Source organism: Diadema antillarum, unplaced genomic scaffold (genome assembly GCF_040938485.1).
Source record: "Diadema antillarum isolate AM-2024a unplaced genomic scaffold, OU_Dant_1.0 seq00001312_RagTag, whole genome shotgun sequence".
Classification (NCBI taxonomy): Eukaryota; Metazoa; Echinodermata; class Echinoidea; order Diadematoida; family Diadematidae; genus Diadema; species Diadema antillarum.
Genome location: NW_027272085.1, coordinates 92373 through 111087, shown reverse-complemented (window position 1 = coordinate 111087; position 18715 = coordinate 92373). Strand labels below are relative to the sequence as shown.

The window sequence follows — 18715 nt, the reverse complement described above, 5'->3', positions numbered from 1 at the left end:
CATTCCAGGTGGCTTTGTCAATTTTAATGACAGGCATGTTTCATAGTATACAGCATCATAGATTAGCATTTCATTGCACTTTAGAAGTACCAGCACTTTCATGGCTAGCAAACTTGTTTGAAACATTTTTCTTATGAATGTGAAACTGGAGATCATGCTTGTATGTGGTGAGGAATGCAGATCTATCATAATATGTGTGAAATTGACCTAGCCGTCTGTGAAAGTAGACCAGCAGGTTGCCATAGCAATCCCTTGCTGCGAGTTGGTTGTGCTTCATGCCTGTTTTTCATATTCAGGTGTTTTTGACCTTGCACCAGTCTCGCTGCACCCGAACAGTTGGCCAGCGAGCAGCAGACGACTTGTCAGTGCCGTGAGTGCAGTTGTTGCAACATGTAACAACCAGTGGCACCTGGCAGTGGCACTTTGCTGGCCTGCCGCTAGACCCAGGCCCCGTGAACACAGCATGATGCACTCGGCTACTGATGGGGTGTACCTGCAGAGCTGCCAATTTAAGGGAAGCTGTGGTCATGGTCTCAGATTATTAGTGGGTCAAATTTGTGATCTAGATTGAATGACCTAAAAACATGATGTGATAATCCTTCAAAACATACAAGATGATTAATGTAAAATTCTTTCAAATCCTGCAAAATTGATGGGTTTTTTTAATTATGTATTTTGGTAGTGGTATAGTGAATTGGGAAAAATATGTGCACATTATATTGGCATGCCTGTTTTCTTTGTGGACCAGAGCTACAAATTGTACATACATGTATGATATTTTCATAGTCCCATTGTAAAACCAATGTCATCAAACTGTCAAACAGTCATTACCACTGACATTACCACAATCTTTTCAGCTGGGAAGGGTGAAAGAATATTCAGACTAGTTGCAAAGGCATGTGATGCTGTGAGGTACGGAAGACAGAAACGAAAAAACGTAGAACAATAGAGACGATCTAGGCCTCTTGAAAGGGCTACAGTATATGACATGAAGCCACTGTGCATCAGCAGCAGCTGTCACTGTTTACCACATCCAAGCACTTGAAAGTTTTTACTGGCTTATTGGTCTCTCATCTCCAGGTTTACAAAATATGTGCCATCCACACACACCCAAATTAACTCTTTTTGAAACTCGAGTTTGTATCACATTTTGACAACTGTTAAATTTGTGTGTGTGGACACACACAAAAATAGTTGATTATCGCGATCAGCAGTGCCATGCGAAAATCGGTCCTGCTTGATTATTGTGGGAAACATCCCCAAAATTTGCCCTGAGCGGTGTAGGGTCCCCCATGGTACGCAAAGAGATACTCAAGTTTTTTAAGTTCACAATGCAATGCGACACAGTAGGTCAGTACACTCAGATGCCCCGTAGCCACATTGCAGTCACTGTTGATTTCTGTTGTTGTTGAAACAGCATGCTTGTTTGTCCTGTGCAGTGCGTGTGTGAACGGTGCCAAATCAACTTGAGTTTTGCATCGCAACACAAAAATCATTAATTGTATGTACGTACATGTACGTGTGGCTATAGGGAAGGCAATGAAATAGGAGAAGATATGAAGCTTAGCCCTAGCCCATACCAAGCATATGACCAAGCAGGTACTCAGTGGCAGTGTGAACAGGCCATAGGTCATTTCATACCTACATGTAGGAGCTAAAACCCACAATAGCAGCTTCCCACAGTGTCGCTTATGAATTTTGAAACATCAGATGTGGATTGATTGTGTGAAGTTTTACCTACGTGAGCTTTGTGATTGGATGACTGCATGTTTTTAGTAGGCTGGGCTAATGAAGGATGTAGACTGTCTTGTCTAATTGATTTCCTACAGCAGCGTACATGGCAGGAAATTTAATAGAACTGGAATAAAAAAATGATAGAAGATGTTCCGCTCATCCTTCAAATTTTTCTCAATAAAGAATTTATTTTGCTTGCAACTACTGTACCTCAAATGTTATAACTTTTTTTCTTCTGTTACATCATGAAGTTGTGTGAGGAACTGAGGTAATACCAGTCTTTGCAAACAGAAGCTGCTGTGATGAGGAATGTTGAACAGGAGATGATGATGTAGAGCAGGGGGGAAAAGTCATTAGGCACTATCTATTTATAGTGGGATGATGCAGGAAAAGCAATTGTCCTGCACGTCTGGGAGGTGATCTGTGATGGCAAGTTTCTGTCTAATTGCCACCCGTCTGTAGAGGCTGCGCTCATTTCACTGTAAGCAAGGAGCTTCGAGAAGCTCCTTGCTGTGAGTTAGTTAACCCCATGACACCTCGGGGCAAGACTACCATGTGCATTAGCAGTGACATTTCGAGACACTGATCATTAGGGGTTTAAGTGGATGACATTCGGTTTTATCAGTGAAAAAAAAAAATTCTTCATTGGTTTAGACGTGAGCATAGCATAATATGAAATGGTTGGAGTTTATTTGACTTGTATGAAATGGGATACAGTGATTTCATGTTCATTGCATACAAGTAGTATTTCCAGCAAACACAAATGAATGGTCATAGTCAAGGATTCTAGAAAAGGATGTAACAGTTGCTCACAGAATGGATACATCAGCCCAATTCTTGGTGCCATAAAGGAGGCACTTCTGTTTTTTTCTAGTTTATCATGACAATTACCTTATGGCATTGGAAGAAATGTAAATACTACTTTCATTCATGGTACTTAAATACAAACAAAATATTAGGAGAAACAAGGGCCACACTATTATGATATTATACTTTTTCCATCTAAAACATTTAAATGTGAAAGGGTCTGACAGAAGATGGCCAATTCAAAACATGTAAAAGAGTTGTAGTGTAAAAGAAAAAATGAGAATGAAATCACTTCTAAAGCAGTAACAGATACCTTTGGCTTAGTTTTGCCCTGAGTGTGGTTGTAATTCAAAATTATTTGTTCAGTGCAATTAACAAATTACGTGTTGAGGGTAGTTGCAATTACAGGAAATTACAAGTGTTATCAATTGACTTCAAGTAATGCAAAACCTCTCTTGACTCACATGCACATAATTACAGACTGTTTTTCAGTTTCAGTCCATGAATTGCAATTCTATCCATTTCTGTGTTTAATATGTTGGATAATGGATCCAAAGGAAAAACAACTGATCAATACATCTCCACAGGATGTTGACCTCTTATTTTGCCCGCAAGCAAATAAGTGTTTTAATGGATTTCTAAAACTTTACTGTTGCAGGTAGCATTCATGCATTAAACGCATAACCCCTTAAAACCAGTATACCATATGTATTCATATGCAAAAAAATATGGTGATCCAGTTGTGTGGAAATCAATGATGTGGCATTATCAAAAACAGAGATGATACCTTGGAAGGTGAACATGTCATTCCATGTTATTTGTGTTCAAGAAGTAAAATGTTTAAAGGGTGATTTTTACTTTTCACCAACAAGAAATATCAATCATGAGCACATGATGTGGATTCTAAAGACAGGGTGATATTGTTGTTGCCTCAGAACTTTCCCATGGGATTACAAAAAAAAAAAAATGTTGTGATTCTAAGAAATCTAAGTAAACACCAAAATCTCCTGCTAGAAGCCAATGCTAAGTACAGCCCTCATTAATTTGCTGCAAAAGTTATAGGCCTACTATCTTTACTTCAATTCAGTTCAATTTGATTTTATTGCCCATTTCTGGAAATTTCTTTTGTTTGCATGCATGCATCAGAACACAGCAGTGAATACATAGATGATAGAATGCATTCATACAAGACACAGGTATAGCTTATCTACATAGGAATACAAGGGATATAATACTGTGATATCAATATCAATACAGTGTTGGAAATATGTGACATGAGATCAAGGAAGTATTGAGTTGTACTGAGTCTACCTTGTGTAGGTTGTATTGGGCATGCATGCAGGTGTGTTATGTGTGTCAAAATAAGTGACTGTATAAAAGTTTTAAAAGATATGAGTGAGTGTGAGTGTATGTGTGTGGCAAAATGAGTGACTGTATGAGAGTTTTAAAAGTTATGGCATTATTTTTTTTTTCTTGGTTAGAATAAATGACGCAAATTTGATGAGTGTAGATTTGTGTGCAAGCCAGTCAGCCAGTTGTGAGGTAGTAATGTCTCATCTCGTGTGCATATATGTTAGTTTACTGGTATCACACTTTTGTGACAAGTAAACTTTAAAAGTCCATGACTTTCTTAATATTTTGCTAGTTCTTACCAATTTGTACAATTCTGTATTAAAGGTTGAATCTTATTAATTAAAGTCAGTGACAACATAGAGTGGAGTTTCTCTTTGAAAGTTTGCCTCATCTGTCACTCCTCTGATGAGATGGCGGCGGAGATTTATAAGCCTTGGCCTGGCTTTGGAGGAGATACCTCTCTGCTAAGCATTCTAGTTTTTCTTGGCTGTCTGATGTAGTCTTCCTCAACTGCCAGATACCTCACCCATTCCCCTCCTTCCTTCCCCCTTCTGTGTACTTGAGGATTGCATTTGATATCCGATGGGAGCGGATGATGGTTGATGTCGGACGGGGGGTGGGCAGGGGTAGAGATGGCAAGACTCGACTTATCAACTTCATTACTCCTTATCGATGGTGAGCTGGAGGATGCGTGCGAGTATTCCCATAAATTGGATACTCCATCAGAACTGTTGCATTTCTTTATGCAACTTTTTGTTAACGTTCTCTCGCTCTAACCATGCGGAGAATGAACCTGATTCTCGACCTACCGCATGCCCCCTTTTTGTGTGCCGTTGAAGTGGGGCTCCTCTAGGCTCTGGTTGCTTTCTTATTTCTTTAATTTTGCACTTCTCTTTCTGCTGTGTGTTTTCCTTCTGTTCATTGTTCCAGCTTCCAGAAATTGTCAGGTTGTGGTGTGGCACAAATGCAAGTTCTGGGCGCCCTCAATGCATGACATTCATGGGGATGATGGCAGATATTTTGGAGCTATCCATATGCATGTATGTGTGCGTAAATTCTCATTTTTATTTGGTTATCTGTGATCATTTTTGAAAGCTGTTTAAAAAAAAACCCCAAGAAATTCTGAAAGTTGATGGCATTAAAAATTGATCATATTCCCATACTTTTGTCACATTTAATGTGTAATCTCTTTCGGTACTGTAGTGTGTTCCTACTCTTGAAAGGATATACAAAAGAGTTGATGTGTGAATCTTAAGTCCATGTGATAAGGGCTTGAATTCTAACGTCAGTAATTGCTGCAAGAAATGGTAGACAGATGATAAATTCAGTTGAAATATTCACATTCTGTACACTGCTTATAACAAAGAGAAAAGAAATCACGTGGTGATATCCCAAGTGTCTGCAACATGTCATAGCCAGCACATGGCAAGTCTTGCAGTGCCCTTTTCCCGAACCCACTGTAGCCTTATCGAGGCCGGCACGGTTGGTTAATAGATATTGACGCGCGGCAGCAATGGAGGGAGGAAGTTACAGATTGGGCAGAGCTTCTGAAGGTAGTGGAAGCAGGCTGATTCACGGAGGCAGCAGGCAGGAGGGCTCGGCAGCCCCTCAAGAACAGGAAGGAAGAAGGGGCAGGAGTACTTCTGGATTGTGGATCGGAAGAGGCTTAAAGGACAAGTTCACTTTCATATACATGTGGATTGAGAGAATGCAGCAATATTAGTAGAATACATCAGCGAAAGTTTGAGGAAAATGAGACAATCCGTTCAAAAGTTATGAATTTTTGAAGTTTTAATGCCGCCATCGCTGGATGAGAAGACTACTACATCCTATGATGTCACTTGTGTAGAACAATATAGGCCTAAAGAAAATATCAAGAAAATTCAACATATGTTCACTTTTAGCGCATGAGGAAAGAGCACTTGACTTACCTCTTTTAGAAGGCAGGGGGTATGATATTACCCTTAACGTACAACAGTAACAAGTCCAGGGAATGTGTACTTTTTGAAAAAAAATATATGAAATTTTGTGGAATTCTCTTCATATTTTCCTTATTGTTCTCTGCATGTTACATCATGAAGTGTAGTAGTCTTCTCATCCAGCAGAAATGTTAAGATTCATAACTTATGAATGGATTGTCCAATTTTCCTCAAACTTTCCCTCAAAATGTTTTGATATTGCTTATTGCTTATGAAACTATGGTCGCTGTGTACACACAAGTGTCGGAGTGTGCGATGAACTGATTTGAAAAGCGCGGGGTGAAAGCTCCCAATAATTCAAGACATCGGATACACTGCAAATTTCGCTACCCGGTGTGTTTCTACTGAGAATCCTCCCTCGCATCACCACGCATCGACCACCTCAAAAGGCGGACGACGGAGCACCTCGCATCACCGCGCATCACCGTGTATCACTGCGCATCACCTCGCATCGCCTCGCATCGCCTCGCATCACCTCGAATTTTCATTGCTCAGTAGAAACACACTCATTGTCTGCTTCTCTTATGCTGCTTAGAAAAGGCGCGGAAAACGGTTTCTCTGTGGTATTGTGTGGATGGAATCCTGATATGACGATCTCCCCTTTAAGTGACACTGCTATGTCTGGTGCATCCAAGCAGTACATTCCCTGCTACTTTAGCAAAGGAGGGGTTGCCCAGACCTGGACCTGAACATGATATGATTGAATATAACCTGAAGCCTGGTTGCAAAGGCCACACAAGACAAATAAACTAACATTCTTCCCATATTTTTTCCCCAGAATCCACATTTTTAGGTGTCAAGTTTTGTTGAAATTAGTCAGAGTGGAGGTCAGTGGAGGAGAGCTTTTCTTTCCATGGACTGATGTAGGATTAAGTTTGCGGCGACTGAGTGGTGTGAGAATCTAGTGTCGAATGCAGGCGGTCGGCTTGGCAGTCGGCACGAACCTTGGTTCTGATTTCAGTGAAATGAGAACACTCTGGAATGCACGGCATGGAAAACCTACACAAAGGCACAGTGTGTAAATTCAGTCGGGGTTAGTTCATGGGTCTCATAAAGGGGGAAAGGTGTGAATCAGAAAAGCAACAATAACATGCCAACCATAGGTAATTGAAGCAAATTTGTCAGGAAAATGAAAAGGAACCAAATCCAGGAAAGAGATTGACAACTGTAAACCGAATACTACTTAACCTATGACCCCTTTAGAAACACAGACTTGACAACAGAAAGTAGATTGTAACTAAGCCATTCATTTTGTATTCTTTTGATTATAACCATGGCAATTTGTAGAGTAGTCTCAATATTAGTGAAGTTGCTTGAAGACTGTACCTCAAGACTAACTCTGAATAATAATAAATTGATATATGGTACAGTAGGCCTACTTGTATATCAAAGTGGAAAAGATTTTTCATAATGCAGGAATATTCATTTCAACTGCTTGATGAATAAAAGTAAAGTCTGAAGTGATTTTACTGCATGGAAGCTCATTTTCCTTGATATCATTCGTATAAATAGGCCTATATGGTTTTTTTTGAAAGGCCCTTGGAAAAATGACCTTTAGGATTATGCAGAACAGTTACCTTCAATATACTTTGCTCATGCTGAAAAGGGAAAATTTTAGAGGATTAGGCTTACTGTCGCAAGCCTTAATGAAAATGAAGGAGAAATAGTTGGCATTTTTCATTCATAGCTTTCTGTTATATTCTGTAGTAAACAACTGAACTAAAAAAGAATTCGGTAAAAAAAAGAAGATGAAATTATGGCAGGATTTGTGTTCTGCCTTGCAAAATCACTACTGAGATACAACGGTTCAGCAGGCATGTGATGTATTAATCTGTTCTCTTGTAACTCCATCCGGATATATTGGTGTCACATTGCATGGATAGCAAACTTTCCTTTGTTTAGCATGAATGCATTTTATGGAAGTATTTAAAAAGTAACTTACCATACAGAATTATTCTGTGGTTGATACAGCGAAGACGCCATCAGATAATCTGAGTCTTGCTATTCTTCTTCTTCTTCTTTTTTTTTTTTTTTTTTGGGGGGGGGGGGGTCCTTGTTGCGGAAGTACAGAATCCAAACATGATGCAGTAGCTCTATCACACAAGTTTACAGAATGAAGTGCATTTACTGTTTTCATCTGTTGTGCCATTGTAGCTTATTAAGGGGATCACAAGGACAGATGTTTTGCCTCATGTATTTTGTCTTGAATGGAAATATTTCTTGCTTGTATATAGATAGCCATGTACATTTTTTAAGGTTTACTGTGCAATTCATATGGAAATATGAAGCTAGCAATATGTCTTGCCGTTGAAGGAATACTGCATATGTGACTGTGGCTGTTCACTGTGTAATGATTGAACAAAAACAGAGAACAGTGATGGCAGAAATCGGTGAAAAAACAATTCACTTACTTGAATTTGTCACGTCTCTCAACGGTGTAGAATATAGGCGTGTCTTCATCAGCCCGAAGTTCAAACTAGCGGGACATTTTGCGGTCTTAGTAAATAGCCCGATACAGCGAATGTACGTCTTCATCAGCTCGAACAGCCTGCTTCGGGAAATTAGTCCGAAAATTAACGCATGCGCTCTTTGCAATATTACTCTGCCTAGCTCGCGGTTCGAAAGTGGATTTCCCCGCTCAAAATCTCCTATATTATCACCGTATGTACGATAAGACAACCAGGGAGGTGAGCGGTACAGCAAATTCTCTCCAAAGGGATGTTAATAACGCTACTCTTTTGTCCTGTGAGGCATCTTTACATGAAGTTCACAAATTGCAATGTTTAAACAAATCAAAAATACACACAATCTGCAAGAATTTTCAGCTAAGGAAGAAGTTTACAAAAAACAGCTAGCATGCACGGCACTGAGTTTTATTAGGGAGGTGAGAGAAATCACCTCCCTGGTTTTAATGATGTCAACAACAGTGTAGGCCTATGTGATCCTGGATGAATACACCTCGCATGGGGGTAATGTACTATACACAATTACTAGCTTGTACATACGTTTTGCATTGCCAGCTGGCTAACTAGAAGCATGGAGGGATCGAGAAAATTTCGGGTTGATGGAGACGCATCCAAAATAGCGCGCTATTTCACGAATTAGCGCTCTAGTTCACGATCTAGACCAAGATTTTGGGGAAAATTTTCCCGATCAAATAGTGCGCTATCTGCGTCTTCACTACACAGATAGCGCACTATTTTGACATTGGACTAGTTTGGTAACCGCAAGATAGCGCGCTATTTTGAAACTTCGGTCTGATGAAGACACGCCTTATAAGGCACGTAATACCACATGAGTTATCTGTTTATCTGTCAAGATAAGGCAGAAAAGAAAAGACATTCCATTCTATGAGTAGAGTAGTGAGTCAGACCAGAGATTCTGATCCCCATTTGATGGATGGTACAAGGTCAAAAGGTGGGGACTGACACGGTGGTTGGTATACCAAAGCCTGCCCATCTTGAGTCTTGAAAATCACTGTTCAGCCCATTGAGTTGCGGCTCTTTGGCCAGAACCAGCAAAAATCAATCACTGAAGGGTAGGATGGCCCAGTCTGCACTGCCTGTCACAACTCACAGGTCGCCATATTTACATTGCCCTTGTAGAATGCTGTTTTGAAATATGACTAATATATCACAAAGTGCAGTTGCCTGTGGTAATATGGCAGATTTGAATTGCCTGATCACAACAATAAGGTCAAAGCAGTGCCAACTCTGGTTGTGCTGTATTTGTTTTTGCCTGTGGAGAAATATTTTTCCTCCTCTTTTTCTTTTTGTTTAAATGGTTAAAAAAAAATACCTGTGGATGTTTTCCTGCATATTTAACAAACTGTTGTGTTTTCGATAGTTTTTATGGGAGTTGGTACAAGCCGCACTCAAATAGTTACTGGTCAGACTTTTCTCTATGAAGTGTGTTCGGGACAAAAGAAGTGAGATGCATGCAATATGGCTGTACTTTACAAGCAGCTGGCTGGTTTTGTGTTCTTTAAGGGTTGATACTGGTAATTTTCACACAAGTAAATTTATATTCATTTAGCCCGTTGAGGACGAGTCCTGAATATACTCGGGCAAGCGTCTATGTGAAATATGTGTTGTAGCAAAATCAAACCGTCCTCAGTGGGTTAATGCACTGAGAGACAATAGTACAGTCCAGATAATGTTGTTGATATATCCTATAAAATTTGAAAGTAGTGGGGTGTGCTTTTCAAAGGACCTTCGAGTTGATGAAGCTGGTGAGATCAGACAGAACTGATCATTGTAGATCACAATATATTCTATTGGGTAGGCCCAAGCGTGGATTGATGTTGAGCAGTGTGTAGTTTTGGTTCCCTGTGCTTCTCAAGTAATATGGGAGTATGTGTTTATTCTTGTCATCACACCTGATATTGGTGAAAGGAAACAATCTTTCCTGTTTTCAGGTCGTGTTTCAGATCACATTTTGCCACAGAAGGGAGCAAATAATGTATTTTTTCCTCCTCACTCCAATCATTCGGTTCTTCTCCAGCATACCATTTTCTCTGGAGGCAGTGATGGGAGGGATTCAGGGGACTCCTGCCGTGGTGTCCTCCAGGATGTGACAGGATTCATTAGGTTCCTGCTGGGCTCACTTAGCTCTTGCATCCATCCAGCTTCTACAGCATGATGTTTTAAATTTAACCCATCATCTCCCGAGATGCCGTAGTTTCCTATAGAATTTGTACCTAGCACACCCAGTTGCCAGCAAGCTGTGGGTTAACTGTGCAGTGCATTATCGGCTTGCCTCCTACTCCTCTCTGTGTTACCATGGAAATGAAACATAGCTCGAAACCATTTTTGAAACCATGCAGAAGCCAGACTTTGCAGCAATTGAGCTTGAATGTCATCATCCCAATTATGTGAGTGATTCTGTGCACTCAATCCAGAATGGAAGCATTCTCTTGTTGAGATTTAAAAAAAAACAAAACATGAAGTATGTGCAAGGAAAGGTCAATATTTAGATGTCCTCAGTCATGTGCTCTTTTATAGAATTATTCATATGTGATTTTAGTAGGCAGTAAATGAAAGAAAGAGTAAAAGTTGCATTTATGTGATGGGCATTACCTCTTTGATTGTGACACAAACAGGAGTGAGACTTGCACATCAATAATCAGGACATTTCCTCCCCCAAGAAAGAAGATGATAACCAACTAGGAAAGAAACTGAAGAATGAGCTAAATTTGTCCGAATTTTATTCTAAGAGCGAACACGAATTGCATGCGAGAACTGTGAAGCTCAAGCCACACATTGCACCTCATATGGGACCTCACAAGGCTACCCTGTGCAGCTGCCCATCCACCATTACTGAAGTCATCTTCCAACAGGTCCGAATGCCGCCACATCTTGAATTCCGACCACTGTGATGACTTAATCAGATTATTAAAGAAGAGACCTTGATGGAATTCCCATCACGCTCGTGTGATGAGGGAGTTCGGTTTAGTTAGGCGCGAGATCAAATCCCCCCATAACCTCCCGATTCGCCGCCAGACTCACTGTCTCTGGGCCTGGTGTGGATGCGATCAGGTTGCTCCCTCATTGATTACCACCCTCTCACAAACAACGCGGTTCTCTCCCTATCATCACTTTCAGCTGGGGCACCTGTTTAGCTGCTACTTTATTTACAGTTTTGTGGCATTTTTTTAAAGAATTAGTTTGTGCTTAAAGATTTAACTTTTCACATTACCAAATGATTGTGCAAAGTGGGAAATTTTTTGTGGTAATTTCTAAGGTTTGAGTGAGCGTGCAAAGCTTTGATGCATACACCAGCTCTTGCTGAAAGCAAGTCTTTTTATGAAGCATGTCATTTCCTCTTGGAACATTATTTGTTGTCCACCAATCACATGAGGATTGGACAAACTTTGGAAAACTTTGCATTTTAATCTTGTCAATAGTGTGTATGTGAGTTGAAAGATCATATTCTGCATGAAGAGGGTGACTAATTGTGTTGCTTGCATCTCTTTCAAGATCCTGTCAAGGATTACTTGATCATTCATGACTTTTCTCCATATTTGATTCCAGAATACTTGTATGGCAGACATTCCATTTAGAACATTCTTTCCCCAATTTCTTCTCTCTATATTACAATGATGATACACATGTCACACCCACCTGTAATGTGACAGGTTGTAATTATCAAGTCTTGACTATGAATCTACAGGCAAACTCTGTCTGTTGTAGAGAATGCTGATTTTGCCTTCTGCTCCTTGACGTATACAACTTTTGTATATGCTCAATCTTCAGAGCGGTGCTACGATGAATGACCCTTTGACAAAAAAGAAAAGAAAAAGGAATTTTATTCAATGTGGTAGATGCATTGAGTGAAACGATTGATTTTTCAGTGCAACAGAACTATGAAAATTGAGAGTGAAGTCCTACAATTGTTGGAAGTATTATAGAGAAAGCTTGTTACCATATGAATGTCAGTGAGTCATCTAACGTGGCATTCCGTAGGGACTTTGAAAGGGCTCTCTTAGTCAGAAGACTGATTTTGGCTCCTATAGAAATCTGCATGTGTGTGTGTGTTTAATAAGTGGATATACCAAGATTTTTGACAGGACTGTGAATGGCTTCATTTCATTTGTCACAAGTGATCGGAAATGACATAACATATTGGATTGTATCTTAAATAGGGTCATGAAGAGAGATTGTAGAGAAAATATGCCAAGCAGGAGTTGTTCAACATTCTTTATTATATGAATTTCATGTGACCTGAAAGGCCTAGGTTGCCTCCTGAATTAAACAGGAGACGCAAGGCAAAGACAAAGGACAATACAAAATAATATGTCACTACATCTTGCATAATAAAAGACACACTCAACAATTACAGTTACATAATCATGAACAAATTGACAAAAAAAAATACATCTATACACAAACAAATCAAAATATGCAATATTTGATTCTAAAACATACAGTTCTATCTTAATAATACCATGATGCCTATAAACAAAGTATAGTAATCAAAACTAGATGTTACAGCCATGTGAACAAAAGAAGTATTAAGTATCCCTGTAAAAGGCCATGTAAGCAGCCTCCCCAGCTTCCAGATGGTTATAGTTGAGGATCCATAAAAGGGATATAACATAACCATAATCTGTAATTATGTCTCCTAGCAACAAAATAACACAATTCTTGGTCTGAAACTGTCATTCTCTCTTTGAAGTTGTACATTGTAAGTGTTGTGTACATCACTTTGAAATCGATACCTTTTTTTTAACCGTAGTTTTGTTTTCCTCTTCAAACATTAATTGAGGCTGTTAGCGATTTAACCCACAAAAAGGTATCGATTCTGGGTAGGGGTCATGCCACAGTCATTAACATCCTTTCCTCTTCCCAGAGAAATTAATGTCATACCAAGAACCAAGTCAAAGATCTGTAAAGATGTTGGTATAATAAATAGAGATACAAGTGGTGTATGAACTGCTATTAGGTGATAATGTTGCCATGCCAATTAGCATAATGTAGAGCAAGATAGTTTTGCGGCATGAAATTTTTTAGAATTGGAGCCGATGGCCTTTTTCGCCTCAAGAAATTTTTGTGAATTGTCACTGGCATTCAATGCATATAGTGAAGACAAGGACTTCTGCATATACAAATGATGCACAGGATAGAGTGTGTTAGTGAAGGTGCGGCGCGCTCGAGAGTATTGACAATGGTGCGACATGCACGAGGCGCATTCACTAACGCCACGAAATAATCCTGTGCATCATTTGTTTTATAAAATGGGTCGAAACTAACAGCATTATTCACGTACCTTTGTGGGTCAATACCAGTCAGCTACTTGTAGCACTCGCTCAAAAGTCAAAATGTCCGAAGATGTTCGTCCCAAACATTTACGCACGTCGCACTCGGAAATCCCGCACATAAGTACTGTACGTACGTATAAGAGTATACGTACGCCACGTGTTATGCACAAGAAAGGCCGCCGGCTGTTGTGGCAGCCCGAACTAGAAGTTGTTTACAGGATTGACAGCGCGTATAGTAGCGCGTGATGCACTTGTAACAACTGATTGAGTGCGCACTGCTAGTGTAAACATTGTGACGTACGTCAGGCCCCGGCCGTGCATTTGCTAAGAAATTAATGCACGCACACGTGACTCATTTCAGCGCTTCCAATTGGCTACATTCTTGAACCCATTTTATAATGCATTTTAATCTTGTGAATCTTGCCTCTCGCAAAATTGATATGCACACATCTATTTCTCTTTTTACAGTATGTATGATTGAACTTTGGTGAAAATGTGCAATACTCTGATATTCCAAATCTTTCATATTTTCATCAGAATTCAGTGGAACTTTCCTCGTTCTATTTGTTCTACTCAGTACTACCCTCTATTCTTTAATGATGATATGAGCATGGCCCAGACGATTCCTTTAAGCAAATACATGTTTTGACCTCTCATCATCTCTGTCAATTACTGATGGTATCTCTTCTTCTTGTGTCCTGTCTCTTTGTCTGGTACAGGACATGCTTGACCAGCTGATAGTGATGAAGCTGCCCAATGTGCTGACCATCGCCAAGGATCCGCTCAGCGAGGAGGCCCTGATCGAGGTCCAGAAGGTCCTGCTCCTCATGCTCGGCTGCGCCGTTCAAAGCGACAAGAAGGAGCTCTTCATTGAGCGGATCAAGCGGCTAGATCTCGATGTCCAGCAGGAGATCGTCGTGCACATCCAAGAGGTTGGTATTAATTTGGGTTGCTTTGGGAATGAATGGACTGGCCTTTTGTTATGATAATGGTTGCATTAAAGGCAAAGCATAGTTCTCAGAAGGGCTCAAAATTCATCTTCCGCCATTTGGAATTTTCTTGCAATACATCAAAAAGGTCTTCGAAGAAAACTTGTCTGGCTGATGCGATTATGCCAGAATAATGACTTATTTTTTAATATTTTGAGATCAAAACATCATGACTGATATTCCTTAAGAGATCTTCCCATTCAGTAGTGGGAGGGTAGAATGTTGCGTGATGATCGCTTGTGCCCTACCAATCCTATTTCCCAACAAGCTACATGCAATTCACTCTTGTGCAGAAGATTGATGGCTGCTGCTGTGGCCTGATTTGTTGATTATTGATAATCAATAATTCAACATTATGTAGCAGCCATGATCGCGTTTGCTCTGAGCTTGTAATACTTGCAGTGTACCTTATAGGCTAATATTTCACATTTTTGCTGTTTTCCAACTGAAGTCATGTTATCACAGTGTTATTTCACACATTTCTTTTGCAATTGTGTCCATTTTAGATAAAAAATAGACAGTTTTTGCAGGGGTATATGTTTTATTGTTAACCAAACATAGCCTATGTAGATTAATTAGGCACTGTGCTATAGAGTATCATGTCTTCTTACTTTGTAGTTTCTGCCAATGCTAGGTACATGTACAAAACTAAAAGTGAACGTCAATCCAGAATATGAATGCTTTACAGCGATGCGTGACTGGTCAAGTTATACGAATGTCTCATAAATATGCATAAATGCAAACCTAGTAACAACTATCACTCTACACAGACTGTATGAAGCAAGGTGAAAAATAAAGAACACAAAGGTGATCATCATGTCTGAGACCTTTCCATGCTCTCTGAACTCTATGACTGTGGAAGTACAAAGGATTTGATTCAGTCAGTCTAACATAGAAGTAGAATGCCTGTATCATGGCAAAGTATCACTGATATCTTGTCATGGCTGGCTGATTGCATTGTAATGAAGTTTTGCCCCATACTGCTTTTTGGAAAAGTCAAGCTTCCTGCTATTACAGAATCGCAAAAAAAAAAGGAGAAAAAAAGCCCCTATCTTTAGAAATGTGGAATAATAAACACATACCTTACTTTAATGCCCTTAGGTATGCTAAAATTACATTTCAAACATTAGTTCTATGTAGCAAATCATTTGTGCAACTGCAGGGATGTTCCCTGTTAGCCCTGGCTTGAATGGCGAAGACAGATATAGACTTGCGAGGGAGCCATTCGTCACTCCCGAGAAGGAAATTACTGGCAGCGCCCAACAGGAAGAAGGAGGGGAAAGGGGGACAGAGTTTCATTCAGTTGGGTTTTATGACAAATCTGATCGTGATGCGGCACAATTCACGTTTTCACTCGCTGCCGGCCACCCCTCGCTTGGCAGTGACGCAAAACGCCGCACAGACCGGCACTGGGGCTAGCGCTCCGCCGCGATATCTTTGGTGCAAATTATGGAGCGTAATTTGTCTACGCTGCAGAGTGTCAACAGATTCTGCTCTGGACAAATGAAGCGAAGGCTTCGGAGCTGGCAGGCTTCAGATCTAATCAACCTGATCAAATGAGATGGGAGTGGAGTGCCGGGGAAAGTGGAGGAAATTTTATGCAAATTTATCTAAGTGCACCTTCCACAGACCACGTAGAGATCAGACCTGATGAAAACTTATTAAAGTGGCCTATATCTGAAGGTTACATCAGGGTGTGAACTGGCTATATGCTATGGAAAATCTGTATCATGTAGAGTAAAAACATATTGCAATTTTCAGTTTTGATAGAGTCACAGATTTTTATTGATTTCTGGTGGATGTTGACATACAGTACCCGCACACTGTAGAAAATGCAATGACCTCAAGTACAGCACTTTCTCATTTTTTTTCCTGTTTTGTTTATTGATTGTATTTTTGCCTCGCGAATTGTCTTTATTTCAATTGTTATTTATATGCATCTGCTATTATCCCACTGAAAATTGTTTCCTAGACGATGTATTAATGCATGTACTGTGACAAAATATGCTGTGTAAAGCGGAAATCTTGCCGGAGGAGTACTTTAAGACAGCTAGGTTATGATTATCAGCATGTTTGATTACTGATGAAGTGGGACTTTTTACTGTGTGATTATTCAAACAGTCATTGTTGTGGGGATATCAAATATTGCATTCTGGAACAAGTTTAAAGTTCTAGCTCTATAAAGATGAGTTGTCTTGTCATTAATCATCGGTGAATATGTCTGACAGTTATGCCATCAACTCTTCTAATTTGTTGTTTCCCATTCTTCTCTAGTGAATTATTTAATAACAAGTCTTCCGTAGATGCTACCCTCCCCCCCCCCCCCAAGCTTGTCTGGTTTGTGTAGTCCCCCTCCCTCTCTGTCTGTCTCTGTTTCTCTGTCTGTCTGTTTGTCTGTCTGTCTGTCCAGGAGGTGTCACCTCCCTGGTCTGTCTGTCTTTTTGTCTGTCTCTCTTTCATGATCTTGTCATTCTTCCTTGCTTATGTAGTTTATGCAAAAAAGAAAAAAAAACATTTATGTTGTACATAATATAAACCAAGTGAATTGTCCTTTGTGATGTTAATTTCATTCCCCTGAGGCTGACATCAAGAACAACAAAATAACTAATGACTGAAAACTGACTGACTCTCAGTTCAGTTGTCATTAATCCACTGTGCTATCTTTCTTTGAGTAGTTCGATCACTTTTACCTCTTGACAATTTGTAGTACTCTTCAGCCTTCAGTCCCCCCTGTTAGTTCCATTCTCCTGTATTATTTTCATTCTCTATACATGTAACTGATAATTTCTGATACAGCACTTGCACTGGTCGAGGTTCCTCACCCTTGCTCTGAGTACTTTATCATTGTGCTCAATGATTAGCTTCAGGTGCTTTCTTGTCATCTTGTTAATCACCTAATTCCACCATCTCACTTCTCTTCATATTTTGAGTCTTTATTTTGTCACTTGCCCTCATTTACAGACCCCGAGGGGGTTTTAAGAGATCTTGGTCTCAAGGGGACACTGTAGGGTAGAAAACAAAGAGTGAAATGGGTTTCCAAGTGTATAGACAGCCCTGTTAATGAATGCCAGTGTTAACGTCACTGTGTCATGGCCGGGAAATAGCGATCAATAACACTGCCCTGAGTATTCCTGATGAGATGTTGAGGCATGTAATTAGGCGATGTTTTTAGCCGAGCAGAGCTTGGCACAAGGCGGATGAAGGAAATTCATGCATACAATGCAAAATGAGGATATTCCAACCTGCCGAGTGTTCTAATCGAAATCCAATTCCACTGCATTGCTTGTCTGTTGTCCCAATTACCTGCAAAGTAATGAAGTGGGATACAAATCTGTCATGCTGTTATGTGATTTAGGTCATTAAGTTAGAACTTGTACTCTACCTTAAACTCAAAATGCCATATTTGTGATATTTTATAGACTAGTGCTCAAGTGTCAAACTAAATATCACAGGCTGTAGTTGCTTTAGTCATTCAATCTGTATAGCAACACTGCTACGAGATGTATGTAGCAGTATTTTCATTCCAAGAGCAATTTCTGAATAAATTATAGTGATTGTTATATATAAGTGTTTGCTTTAAAAGAGTTTTGCTTTCTTATGACCTGTACAGTAGGTCTGTAGATCAATTGTGCATTTTAACCAATTATGTCTTTAATCTTGTTATCAAGATGCATGTGCTCAAATACATGTGCTTCATCTTGAATCACATCTTTTCAGACAGGTCACAGAAAAAGACAACATCATCATAACATTACTATAGCACTGAGCATTACAACCACATTTTGATAAACTAAAGAGGAAGGAAACACTGAAGTTTCAAATTGTTTCCTGATCTTCCATGATTGGCCCTTTGCCAGCCAGGGTTCACGCAAAGGGAACCATCCACAACTTTGAGGTAGCGACATTTTCATTGGAGCGACATACCTGTGTTGTCCACAGAAGTGTGAACCATGTGTGATAATTTGAGGAAGTCTTGTATTTATGAAGAAATATGACCGTGTGAGAAGGAACCTTCATTCTCAGAGCAATATCCTTTCGGGGTCAGTGGGATGCGAGGTCATGTTTTCCTTTTTCTAGTGTAGTTAAGTTAATAA

General features: G+C 39.8%; 1 protein-coding gene across 1 annotated transcript in view; it reads left to right on the top strand.

Annotated features, from left to right (window-relative positions):
- Positions 1 to 18715, top strand: part of LOC139708142 (girdin-like) — a 104150-nt gene that overhangs the window by 36790 nt on the left and 48645 nt on the right. The window contains 1 exon segment of the mRNA XM_071620119.1: positions 14352 to 14564. Coding sequence (XP_071476220.1) covers positions 14352 to 14564 — 213 coding nt within the window.